This window comes from Mastomys coucha, unplaced genomic scaffold (genome assembly GCF_008632895.1).
Source record: "Mastomys coucha isolate ucsf_1 unplaced genomic scaffold, UCSF_Mcou_1 pScaffold22, whole genome shotgun sequence".
Classification (NCBI taxonomy): Eukaryota; Metazoa; Chordata; class Mammalia; order Rodentia; family Muridae; genus Mastomys; species Mastomys coucha.
This window is the reverse complement of record NW_022196905.1, coordinates 131844379-131857408: the sequence shown is the minus strand read 5'-3', so window position 1 is coordinate 131857408 and position 13030 is coordinate 131844379. Positions and strand designations below refer to the sequence as shown.

The following is a 13030-nucleotide window of genomic DNA, read 5'->3' as shown; positions in this document are numbered from 1 at the left end:
AAAGAATGTTCATTCTGAGACATGGTCTTTCATTCAGAATTTCATATATCCTCCTCTTCCTCTTTGTCTCCTTCTTTTCAGTGTTTTTGAAAGAGGGTCCCACTATGGAGCCCATGCTAGCCTAGAACTCACATACAATACAGGCCAGCCTCAACTTCATAGTATTCCCACTGAAAGAGTTAAATTTGAGACTTGTGCTGGCTAATGAGAAAATTACAGAAAAACACAGTAAACCAAGGCCGATCATGTCCAAATAAGCCTGGGCAGAAGCAAACAGGCTGTTAGACATCCCGAGAACTAGCAGGTCAAAAAGACATAAACTATAAAGATGAAAAAAACATGCAAGGACATGTCTGGGCAGATGCTGGGTAGTGGACCATCTGGTCCTCTTAGATATGGTTGAAGGTCAGATGCTCTGTTGACTCAGATTAACACCAACCTTAGTAATTTTCCACTCTGTTCTCCACGTAATAAAGTTGATATTTGAACTAGCCAATCATGTATAGCCACACTGATTCCTTTGTTCCCCCAGACCTTTTCCCTATATAAACCCCTAGCCCCTGAGCCTCGTGGTCGATTCTGCTGTCTCCTGTGTAAGATACAAGTCGAACAGGAGCTCCAAAATTAAACTGCCTCATGTGTTTACAACACCTCAACACAAAAGCATGAAGGTTTGTTCAGTTTTTCAGAAATGACCCGGGGAGGAGAGATGCAGCCTTTGAGTCTCTGAGGCTTACCTGGATAGTCCAGGTCTGAATTCCCCTGTTCTTCCTTCCCTCTCAGTGTGGGTACAGGAGGGACTGTGGATTCACTGACCAGAGATTTCTTCACAGTTTTCTCCTTTGGAGTCCCATCTTGTCCTCCTGCTGGGCCTGTATAAACCCCAACCCCAAAGCACAAAGAAAATTTGTTGACAGTTGGCAAGGAAGATGGTATTCAGCTTCTGCCTTGTTCCACATCTCTGGCTCAGTCTCCGTCTAACAGATTCCCTCATTGGCTTCCAGTTCCAGCCATCTTGACACTACTGCCCCAGGGTCTTCTCCTTCCTATGGGTCTCCTCAGAACCAGTCTTCTCCAAGAAATCAGCCTTGGGGACTAAGTTAAACCCTACACCTTTAACCTAAGACCCTGGGAGCAAGAATGAGGCGCTATAACTTCTGCCCTGGCATCAGCCTGGCCTGCGCTCTCCGATCCTAGAAATAAGATTCGGTCAAGCACAACCACATGCCAACACTTACTCTCTCTGCTTCTGCCCTTCCTATCTGTGGGACTTTCCCCTTTCCAGCAGTCTTGCTTACCTCTTGACTTGGGTTTTTTTGTCTGCATTCTAGCTGGCTTGGATCTAGGCAAAGTTGGGTCCTTCGATAGGGAAAGAAAAGAAAAAAGCAAATTGAATTACAAAACTCTTTCTAAAAACTGGGAGCCACTTTAGTCATGTGATTCCCATGCAAACATGAGGCCCTGAGTTCACTCTCCAGAACCTACATGAACAGTTGTGTGTGACAAAGCACACTTGTGATCCAGACTTGTGGAAACAGGTGCATTCTTGGGACTTGTTAACCAGTCTATTTGAATGGTCAAGCTATGGACCTACTTCAAAAAACCAAGGTGGGCCGGGCGGTGGTAGCGCACGCCTTTAATCCCAGTACTTGGGAGGCTGAGGCAGGTGGATTTCTGAGTTCGGGGCCAGTTTGGTCTATACAGTGAGTACCAGGACAGCCAGGGCTACACAGAGAAACCCTGTCTTGAAAAACAAAACAAAACAAAACAAAACAAACAAAAAAAAAAAAACAAAAAAAACCCAAGGTGGATGGCACCTTCAAATGACACTTGAGAAGAACCTTTGACTTCCACATGCATTTGCACACAGATGCACACATACCTGCACATGTGTGCACTAGCACACAAATTCTCTTCTTAGAAGAGAGAGTGCTAGAGAATAATGGGTGGGCTTCATTAAACTAATTAGGTTTGATTAGAGCCTATTCAGCAGGAGAGAAAAAAATATGTGGCCACCCTCCCATCCTATTTAGTACCAGTCAATCCAAGGACTGGATGCATAAAAAGAAGCTGAGGCAGGGGTCATAACTTAGAGCCTGACAACCTGTGTTCAACTGGAGGGATGGGTGACATGGTAGAGAGAAGACCAACTCCCTCAACTTGTTCTCTGGCATGTGTTTCCAAGCCCAAGTAAATAAATGGACTAATAAATTTTTTCACAAAAAAGAAAAAGGTAAACTAAAAAAGAACATGAATGTCTCAAGGTGATGCCAAGAAAATGGGTGACATCTGAAGCAACTGAGGGTTTCCCAAAATTACATGAAGACCCAGAGAAACACAGCACAAACTGAAACTGAAATCAAAGAAATTTCTAAAGAGCTAAGAAAGTCCCACAGGGAGGAAGGAAAGCCTCCTTTCCTGGAGATCCTAAGGGCTTGAGCCAGCCAGTCAGTAGCCCGAAGCTGGGTGGTTCACAGGGACCATCTACGCCAACCACACCCTACAGGAATCCTGAAGTCAGCAGGCGGTGGTGGCCCACGCCTTTAATCCCAGCACTTGGGAGGCAGAGGCAGGCGGATTTCTGAGTTCGAAGCCAGCCTGGTCTACAGAGTGAGTTCCAGGACAGCCAGGGCTACACAGAGAAACCCTGTTTCAAGAAAAAAAAAAAAAAAAAAAAAGGAACCCTGAAGTCACAAGAACTCTTTCTGTGCTTTACTTTCTTCTCTTCTTTCTCCTCCTGCTCCTCCTCTGAGTCCTTCTCTTCTTTCTCCGGACAAGACTCAGGGTTGTTGGACTCACAGAGCATCAAATCTAGAAGAGGGGAGAAAAGGAAGACTATGTGTCTGAGATACATTGTTGAACTGAGCTGATCTCAGGAAATCCACCTTCAAATCTGTCTTCTGAGTCCTGGGGAGAGTCCCACATCACCATGGTCCGACTGATCACGACTCACACACCGTCTTATCCTCCCCTCCCCCATCTCTGTGGTCACAGTCACAAGAGCTCCCACTAGAGAATCTGGACAGGGGCAGAGAGTGCAGGCTTGGGTCCTGGGCAGGGGGCTCTCCACCCTCTGGCCCCTATTCTCTTCCTACCTTTTCCTTCCCCACTGATGTCAGCTCCACTGTATCGACTCCAGAAACCAAACAAGTTAACCCGCTCCTAGGGAATCAAGAAACAACGTCACCCACTCCCCGTCAGGCACAGCTTTGCCCTGTCTTCTAGATTCTAGTTATGACAAAGTCTGCATTCATTTTCCAAACCATTATCATTTGAATATCATATTAGCTTTATCTGAACTTTAAAGGAGATTAATTATAATCTCTTTTCTAGTTGATTCATGATGGAACAAGTAAAAAGTGACTAGGGAAGAGAAACTCACATGTCCTTCTCTACCCTACCCTGTTCCTTCCAGAGGAATTTGAGGGTAAAAACTGTGTTTGGGCTGAGAGAAGACACCAAGTGTCCAAGAGCAGAAAGAGAAGTATATGCCTTGGGCATCAGGGAAACCTGGCCAGGAAGGAAAGAGTGAGCTCTAAGCTGCAATAGTGCAGTTGTTCCAGTTGTTCCAGTTGTTCCAGTTGTTCCAGCCCAGTTCCCTGCCCGGCCAGGGTGAGCTGAGCACTGTCCCACCTGAATACTGATCTGTTCTGCCCTGTGAGCCATTGCTATGGCTGCCTCCAGCTTCTGGTTGGAGTCCTTGTTCTTGCACTTTTTCTAAAACAGAAGGTTAGGCTTGATGATAAATACGCCTTTAAAAATAGTCAATACAGAAACCTTCAAATAACTAATAATTTTTTTCATTAATCAATATGGAGCTAAAGAGATGGCTCAGCAGTTAAGGACTGCTCTTCCAGAGGACCCAAGTTAGGTTCTCAGCATCCACATCAAACAGTTCATGACCATATGAACCCCAGTTTCAGGATCTGAAGTTTTGAGTCTCTGTAAGTTACTGCATACATGTGCTCATACCCACAATTAAAAATAAAATAAATCTTTTTTAAAGAAAAATTAATCAATAATAATATTAGATACATGATCCCAACATATCACTACCTACCCACCCCCCAGACATCTTAGGTTTGTGAGGCAGGATCTCACACTACAGCTCAGTCTGGCCTAGCACTTACTTATAGCCTATTGGCCTCAAACTCACAGCAATCCTCCTGCCTCAGCTTCCTGAGTGCTGAATTATAGATGTGAATCATCATACCTGACTTAGACATTATCTTAGCTACATAGTAAGTTTCCAGGCCAGCCTAGGGTATATGACATCCTCTCTCAAAAAATAAAAATAAATAAATAAATAAATAAATAAAAACACAATAAACAAACAAAAAAATCGCAAAAAGAAACCCATTTCCTGTATCACAAGAGATGTCCCAAGTTTGCTCACCACTTTGGCTAGCTCCAAAGACAGCTCTTGGAAGTTCTTCAGCATTCGGACTGGGATCCATGCACGAGAAACCGTTTCTCCAAAAAATGTCACATGGTACTTAGACTGTAATAAAAGGTTTGGATTCCTGTCCTTCTCTCTGCTTCTCCCTTACCAGAAGTTGTAGAGAAAAAACAGAGGATTCACAGGGAAGGTGCTGGCGCTCATGTACTCCCTGAACCCTTGCTCACCTACCCAGCTCACCCTACCATTCCTCTACTCTGACCTCAGGAAGCCCAGGCAAAATGTACTGAGCAAAATAAAAATGCCCTGGCCTGGAGAGATGGCTCAGTGCTTAAGAGCACTGACTGCTCTTCCAGGGGTCCTGAGTTCAATTCCCAGCAACCACATGGTGGCTCACAACCACCTGTAATGGGATCTGATGCCCTCTTCTGGTGTGTCTGAAGACAGCTACAGTGTACTCATATACATAAAATAAATAATTCTTTAAAAAATAAAAATAAAAATGCCCTGCTAGGAAGCAAGTGTATCTCACTATAAGTTCATCTCACCATGTCAGTATTTATCTTATCTCCATATCTGTCACTTCAGTTAAGTGTCTGCTGGCTACATCTGTTTCTAACTCTAAATGTGATAGGATGGATGTTGGGCCAGAATCAACACCAGGAAACTCACTGGCAGGGAATCAAGATGAGAAGCAAACAGAAAGTACTCCCCCATGTCAGGATCAGATTCTATCATACCTGGCCACCTGGGAAAGAAGGGAAGGATGGCAGAGAAGGGGTTATGATCAGAACACAACTTCACCATCATGCACACATGGAAAAGACCAAGATGTTTTGTAGAAGATCAAGCTATACCACATTAGTCCCCATTGGTGCTCACTACCAAATGACTGACAGGACGTCCAGCAGAATAAATGAGGTCTCAGTCATTCTAGCAAACCTGAGGTCACTGTCAGAGAAGAGGCTGATTCCTCAACCTTCCCCTCCCTTTGCATGCCCTCACATCTCAACATGTTAAAATGCCCTGAAGCAGGGCTTGGCGGCATGCACCTTACAATCCTAAGTGAAACTTAGGCAGGATTTCCAGTTCAAGGGCAGCATTGTCTCAAAAACAATGCAAAACAAAAACAAGAAATTGCTTTAGGTCCTTGTCCCTCTTTTCTATCCACTCATTGCAGCAGTAGCAGACCCATTTTTCCATCCCATTCCACCTCCACCTGACAACCTGGTCTTCCAAAGCCCTTCCAGCTCGGCCCTCATCATTTCCCTCACTAACGCTCTTTCTAATGCAGGCACCAGCTCTACAACAAAGGCCCCACATGACTCTACCATCCCCAAGTTCAAGAAAGATGTTCTCTGTCTTAGAGCCCTACCACGGGTAACCATATTGCTTGGCCCAGATGATGGACCCTGGAACGTAGGAGGCATAGGCCACATCACTCTCACACCCTGCCCAGCTCTCCTCAGGAATGTCACAGCGATTATAATTCAAATCTGCCAAAAGAGAAGAAATGCAGAAACAGGAGACTCAATGGGTGAACTAGGATGCAGGAAAGGGCAAAGGGATGTGTGCAGGCTGAGATAGGGGAGAACAGAAACCCACAGAGCCAAGAGAAGGAGTGCTTCCTCCAAAAACACAGATTCCAAACTTCTAGCTCTCCCCTCTTGGAGGGGCAGTGTGGGGGGCATTTCTCTGAGAGGCCTTCTCACCTGTAAAATAAGTGTTCTGCATGTCATATATCCCTCTCTACCACAATCCAACACTAATATTCCAGGCAGTGCTGACATTGGTGGGATTCACTCAGTGTACACATAAAGCTGCCCAATCCACTCCATGTCTTCCTGCTATCCTTTATGCTAGATTCATCCACAGAACAGGAAGATCCTTCCTTCCCAGAGCCCACAAGGACCTCTCAATGCCAGCTACAACTAAGTTGCCTTACTTGAAAGGAGACATGTTGGGAAAGAAACAGAAGAGCACTAAAAACTAGAGGAAAACTATTTCCACTCCCTCCTACCTGGATTCTGGTCACAAGACCAGTCATCTGGAAGAACTGAGGGGTCAATGTTTCCACGCAGCTGCCGCCACTTCTCACACTTTGGAGAGGAACACTGGACCCAGATGACACAGTGGCCTGTGACAGGAGAGAAACTGAGGTGAGACAAAAACACACCCTTCCTTCTTCCATCTAACTAAATTCAATATACTTTCCCACCAATCCCTGAATCATATCTCGGAGCTTGCATACTAACCAGTCAAGTTTCTGAATTATAAATGGCAGAGTGAAGGCTCAGAGATAGCAATTTACTGAAAGCCAGCCTAACTTGGTAGCAGAGCTAACCTTAGAACTCAAGCCTTCCATTGTAATCTTTCTACCAAACACAAGTGACACTTTGTACTGACATCGAATATAAAGGTTGTGTCAGCTCAGCAGCTGAGAGCACACAGCCATTGTCCAGGGCTAGTTCCAGCACCCAGCTCACTAATGCCTTAACTTCTACTTCAGGGGATCTGATGCTCTTCCTTCTGGCCACGTTGCTCATGTGCACAAACCCACATTCCTGCACACACATACACAAAATTAAAAATTAGAAAGAAAAAAAAACATGTTAAAGGTTGCCTTAGAGCTGTAAGTGTTGCTCGGTGTTCTGCAGAAAACTTTCTTAACTTTTGTGAAGCCCCATGGGTCCATCCCCATTATCACAAAGAAACAGAAAGCTTGGAGCTAGGAGACTGCTTTCCTCGAAAACAAGAGAGCTGAATTAGATCCACACACTACCTACCTAAAAAAAAAAAATGCTGGGCATGATGATGGGTGCTTGTAACAGGCCAGTAGGAATTTCTCTCTCTCTCTCTCTCTCTCTCTCTCTCTCTCTCTCTCTTTAACAAACAAAAAAAAGGTGGATGGTGCTGGGCTGGCATCTAGTGCTCTCTAAACACTACTCTGCATCTTTTGTGTACAATATTCATAATTCTTATCCAAATCTCACCAGATTTATCTTTCTGCTATCAGCTTAAGCTTGCAGGGCTGAGAGATGTCTCAGTGATTATGGGCAGAGCACAAACTACCCTTAAAGAGGACCCAAGGACCTGAGTTCAGTTCCCAGCACCCACCCACATTGGGCATCTCACAACTGCAGCCCCAAAGGATCCTACTTTCTCATCTGGACTCAGAAGGCACTGCATTCATGTACACAAATCTACATACAATATACATGCATACACATTTAAAAATAAAATAAATCTTTAAAAAATGACAAAGTTATGTAAATAAAGAAAATATCTAAAATAAAAAAAAAAATGACAAAGTTGAATCCTTTAGGACCAACGCCCAGAGTTGATCCTCTTCCACAAGACACAGGTCTGGGCCCAGGATTTCTCTCTTAACCATTTGCTTTGGGCTCCACTCAGAAAACATAGCTTTCTTTTATGAATTACTTTTCAAACCTCTCTAGCCCCCTCTACCTTATATTTTAAGGCAGGGTCTCTCTGAACCTGGCTAGGAAGGTCTCTCCTTCCTCAGTACTGAGATTACAGGCACACATCAAGAGGCCTACCTTTACCACATGGGTTTTAATAAAGGCTCAAGACTCATAGCCTAATGCTTGCTTGTCATCTGCATGGCTCTCAATCATTGCTGTGATCCCTGGATACCCCCACTCAACCTGCAGCTCAGCTCCCTAAGTGGAGTCTGTTCCTTCTCGCATTCCCCACGTCTCCCCAGGCAGAAAGTAGGCCAAAGGTTATCTCATTCCTCCTGCCTCTGCGCCTTTCTCTCCTGCAGGTACTGTCTTGTCCTTGTGTCTCCCTTGTAAAGATGGTGGCATCCTGCTCAGTCCTTGCCTCTCGTCCTCCAGCCTTCAGTTCAGATGATCACCACACAAGCATCCCATCTTGGTTTCTTGGCTCTTTTCCATATACCTCCAAAACCTACTCCTACTCCTGTATGGCCCAGGCAGTCATGTCAGAAGCACACGCACCCTCTGAGTCCAAACATCCGTCCTCTCCACCTCACTTGCTGAAAGAGTCCTGCAATTCTTACTGTATCTCAGTCTCTAGCCCATAAGCCTGCCCATCCATTCCATCCACTCTGAGAGCATGAGGACCTGAGTTTGGATCCCCAGAATCCATGTTAAAAATCCAAGTAGAGTAGTGTACATCTTTAATCCCAGTGCTAGGAAGATAAAGCCAGGATCATTGCCAGCCAGGCTAGCTGAATCAGTGATGTCCAGGTTAAGTGAGAGACCTTACCCCAGCATATAAGATGGAGTGTGATTGAGGAAGACACCTAAGGTTCATCTCTAGCCTAGGCAGACAGACAGACACACAGATTTAACATCATCAAACAACAGTTCTGTAAGTGTGCCTTGTTAAAATTTTACCCACTGTCAATTTTTACCTTAGAACATGTTCAAATGCAGGGACACACCTTCCCATTTCTAATCTGATCCCACTGGAGTAACTCAGAAAAGGTGACTTATATTCGGATCTTTCAGAACATCATACATTATGAATGTACCATTTCTTAAAGTACTTTATCTAAAAGCAAAATACTGAGAGCTGTAGAAGTGGCTCAGTGCTTAAGAGTACTGGCTGTTTTTCCAGAGTTCAGTTCTTGGTTCAGTTCCCACCACCCCCATGGTGGTTCATAATCATCTGTAACTCCAGTTCAAGGGGAGTTGACCTCTTCTGTATTCTGTAGGCACCAACCATGGACACAGTGCTTGGACATACATGCAAGCAAAATATCCACACATAAAATAAAATGTAAAACAAAACAAAAATACTAGTTGGGCATGATGTATTAGTTAGAAATGGCAGTTGTTGGACCTGAGATGAAGCTCAGTTGACAGAATGCTTGCCTAGCGTGCATGAAGCCCAGAGTCTCATCACTAACATAACATTGACTTGGTGCAGCACTGGCTCAGGGCTGCCCTTCCAGCACTTAGAAAGCAGGGGGATCTGGTGTCCAAGGCATACTCAGCTATACAGTGAGTTCAAGGCTAGCCTAGGTTTCATGAAATCCTGTCTTTTAAATAAACAAAGCAAAAACTAACAAACCAAACAAACAAACAAACAAAAAAATCACCAATGCAATTGCTCCCTAATTGTTTATTATTTATAGAGGTGACCTAGCAAGACTGAAAAACGAAGAGAGGGGCTGGTGAGATGGCTCAGTGAGTAAGAACACTGACTGTTCTTCTGGAGGTCATGAGTTCCAATCCCAGCAACCACATGTTGGCTTACAACCATGCGTAGTAAGAAACAAACAAAGAAACAAACAAAAAATATGAGCTGGAGTAAGCGGGGCTAGAGCAAGAGAAAGAAGGGAAGGGGAGGGAAAGAAAAAGAAAAAGAAAGAGAAAGAGAAAAAGGAAAAGAAAAAAAAAAAGAGTTAGAGAAAGGCTGGTTTCCAGACCCCGAAGGGCAGCTGCATGTAATCCACAGTAGTTTTTTTTTTTTTTAAATATTTCTTTATTTATTATATGTAAGTACACTGTAGCTGTGTTCAGACACTCCAGAAGAGGGAGTCAGATCTCATTACAGATGGTTGTGAGCCACCATGTGGTTGCTGGGATTTGAACTTGACAATTAAAACAGAGAGGGAGAGAGAACAAAAGATTGTGTGGGTAAGGAAGTAGGGGTGGATCTGGGAAGAGTTGAGGGAAAAGCGACTATGATAAAATATATTAAAAATTCTCAAAGAGCTAATAAAAATGAGAGGAAAAATGTGCTTGATGCTCACCCTGTGTGTAGCAAGCACACACAACATTCCAGCTGCCTGCTCTGTCCCGGAAGGACCGAGCTCTTGTCCTCTGTAGTAGCTCACTCTCCTGTCTCCTCTTATCTTCCTGGCAGCTTCTTTTCAGATTCCTTTGCTCAGTTCTTATTTTCTCCATCCCGTCTCAAAAGTCAGGGTTCCAAAGCCCAAATGTTTTCTCTCCTCATACCACAATTTCCTCTAAGCTGAACTCATCCATTCCCATAGTTATGAAAACTATTTTTCATATCTGACAATACACAGTTGTATACTCTCAGCCTCTGTTATGAATTAAGTGCCACTTTGCTCTTTGACACCTATATAGTATTATACCATATCTTATCATGTTGTGTTGTTCTGATTAATTTTTGTGGTGCTGAGCATAAGTTCTACCACTGAGCTATTCTCCCAGTCCTGACTCTTGATTTAGATGTCTCATACACTCTCAAACTTAATGCACCCAAACCAAAACATTTACTCTTCTCCTACCATGTCTTCTTCTTCTTTTTTTTTTTTTTTTGTTTTTTTTTTGTTTGTTTGTTTTTTGAGACAGGGTTTCTCTGTGTAGCCCTGGCTGTCTTGGAACTCACTCCATAGACCAGGCTGGCCTCGAACTCAGAAATCTACCTGCCTCTGCCTCCCAAGTGCTGGGATTAAAGCCGTGTGCCACCACTGCCCGGTCCCTACCATGTCTTCTTCTACTCCATTTCCTGTCATATAAATTATTATACCAGAGACCAACCTTTTGATACTTTCCTCTCTCACACTCTACCAGTTACCAGGCATGATTTAGTCCTTATGCTTTTATCACAAAATACTATAAAACACACTTCTATTTCTGCTTTCATCATCTTAGCCCAAGCCACCACTACACATTCTAGCACTAGTACTCAAGTATTAATGGGTGTGTCCTCCTCCATACTCCATTCTCTGATAAGTCATTGAAGGATCATTTTCTTTTTTCTTTTTTTTTTTCTTTCTTTTCAAGACAGGGTTTCTCTGTATAGCCTTGGCTGCCCTGGAACTCACTCCGTAGACCAGGCTGGCCTCGAACTCAGAAATCCAACTGCCTCTCCCTCCCAAGTGCTAGGATTAAAGCCGTACGCCACCAGCACCCAGCTTTGAAGGATCATTTTCAAACATTAATTTGAGGATGTCATTCACCTGGATACAACCTGCCAGTGGCTTCTCATTGTCCTTAAGATAAAATTCTCAATATTAGGTATTTTTCTTTCAAAGATTTAATTTTTTCTATTATTACTATTGTTATTATTATTATCATCATTAAAGACAGGGTTTCTTTGTGTGGCCCTGACTGTGCTAAAACTAGCTCTGCAGACCAGGCTGGCCTTGAACTCAGAGATTTGCCTGCTTCTGCCTCTGCCTCTTGAATGCTAGGGTTAAAGGCATACACCACCACCACCCAGCCCTCAAAGATTTTATTCAATTTATATTTATATATCTGTGCATATGTATGTATCTGTGTTTGCACATGAGTACATGTGCCCAGGTAGGCAAGAAAAGCACATCAGATTCCTACAGCTGGAATCAAGGGTGGTTGTGAGGTGAGACTCGCACTCAGGTCCTCTGCCAGTGCTGAGATATCTCTCTAGTCTACAGTATTTTCTTTAATAGAGCTACTGCCTATCTCTTTCCATTTTTCCAAAGCATGCCCCATACCTCCTGATCTCAGAACTTCAATCACATTGACTTTCTTTCAATACACAGAATATACCAAATCTTAGCTTACCTAAAACTTTCTCCTACCCCCCACTTAGATAACTTGTAGTCAGTTTTCAGTTTTTAACTGAAACGTAATTACCTTAGAAATACATTTTTGGGCTTGCCTAATGTTACTTAGGCTCCATTGTTTCCATTCACAACATAATGTTCTTTTCCTTCACCACACTTATTACAAATTGTATTTATGATTGTCAGTCCTTTTCTACATCCTGTACCAGGAGCACTCTCCTCTCCTTACCAGCTTTCAGAAACAGGAAGAATGGTTCATTTACAAACTTCTTAGTTCTCCTTTGAAGAAATAATCTATTCTCTCCCTGTGTCCTCCCCTGAACTTATACCTCCTATTTCCAAAACCTAGAACAATGGAAGCTCCCAGGAATCTATGAGAGTGACCCTAGCTAAGACTCCTAACAATGGGAGATATGGAACTGGCCATCTCCTGTTACCAGGCAGATTTCCAATGGAAGTCTGGACTGGTACACCAACCCAGCCAGAAAACCTGAGACCCACAATCTGTCCTGCCTACAAGATGTGTAGGGGTAAAAGATGGAGCAGAATTTAAGAGAATGGCCAACCAATGACTGACCCATCTTGAGACCCAGCCACAAGGAGCCAACCCCTGACACTATTAATGATATTCTGCTATATGTGCAGACAGGAGCCTAGCATGACTGTTATCAGAGAAGCTTCGCCCAGCAACTGATGTAGAGACCCACAGCCAAACATGAAGTGGAGCTTGGAAAATCCTGTGGAAAAGAGGAGGAAGGATTGAAGGTGCCAGAGGGGTCAGGGCACCACAAGAAAATCGACAGAATCAACTAACCTAGGGCCAAAGGGGTTCTTAGAGACTGAAATGCCAACCAGAGACCATGCATGGAAGACAGACTAAGACCTGTGAACATATGTAACAGATGTGCAGTTGGGTCTTCCTATGGGAAGCTCCTAACAGCAGGTGCAGGAGATGTCTCTGACTAACTGCCTGCCTCTGGATCCCTTTCCCCTAACTGGGCTGCCTTGTCAAGCCTCAGTAGAAGATGATATGCCAAGGCTGGCTAATATCCATAGGAGGAGGAAGGGGAGGGAAGGTGTAGGGAGAGGAGCTGAAAGGAAGGGACTGGATAGGA

At 43.9% G+C, this 13030-nt stretch overlaps 1 protein-coding gene across 1 annotated transcript in view; it reads right to left on the bottom strand.

Moving 5' to 3' along the window:
* Window positions 1–642: 642 nt before the first annotated feature.
* Zcwpw1 (zinc finger CW-type and PWWP domain containing 1) overlaps window positions 643–13030 on the bottom strand; it is a 25824-nt gene continuing 13436 nt past the window's right edge. Inside the window, exons 4-12 of the mRNA XM_031391175.1 lie at window positions 6420–6536; window positions 5775–5895; window positions 5072–5147; window positions 4397–4501; window positions 3634–3717; window positions 3096–3162; window positions 2717–2811; window positions 1299–1359; window positions 643–872 (exon numbers count right to left, since the gene is read on the bottom strand). Of these exons, the coding sequence (XP_031247035.1) occupies window positions 643–872; window positions 1299–1359; window positions 2717–2811; window positions 3096–3162; window positions 3634–3717; window positions 4397–4501; window positions 5072–5147; window positions 5775–5895; window positions 6420–6536 (956 nt within the window). The remainder of the gene's footprint in view (window positions 873–1298; window positions 1360–2716; window positions 2812–3095; window positions 3163–3633; window positions 3718–4396; window positions 4502–5071; window positions 5148–5774; window positions 5896–6419; window positions 6537–13030) is intronic.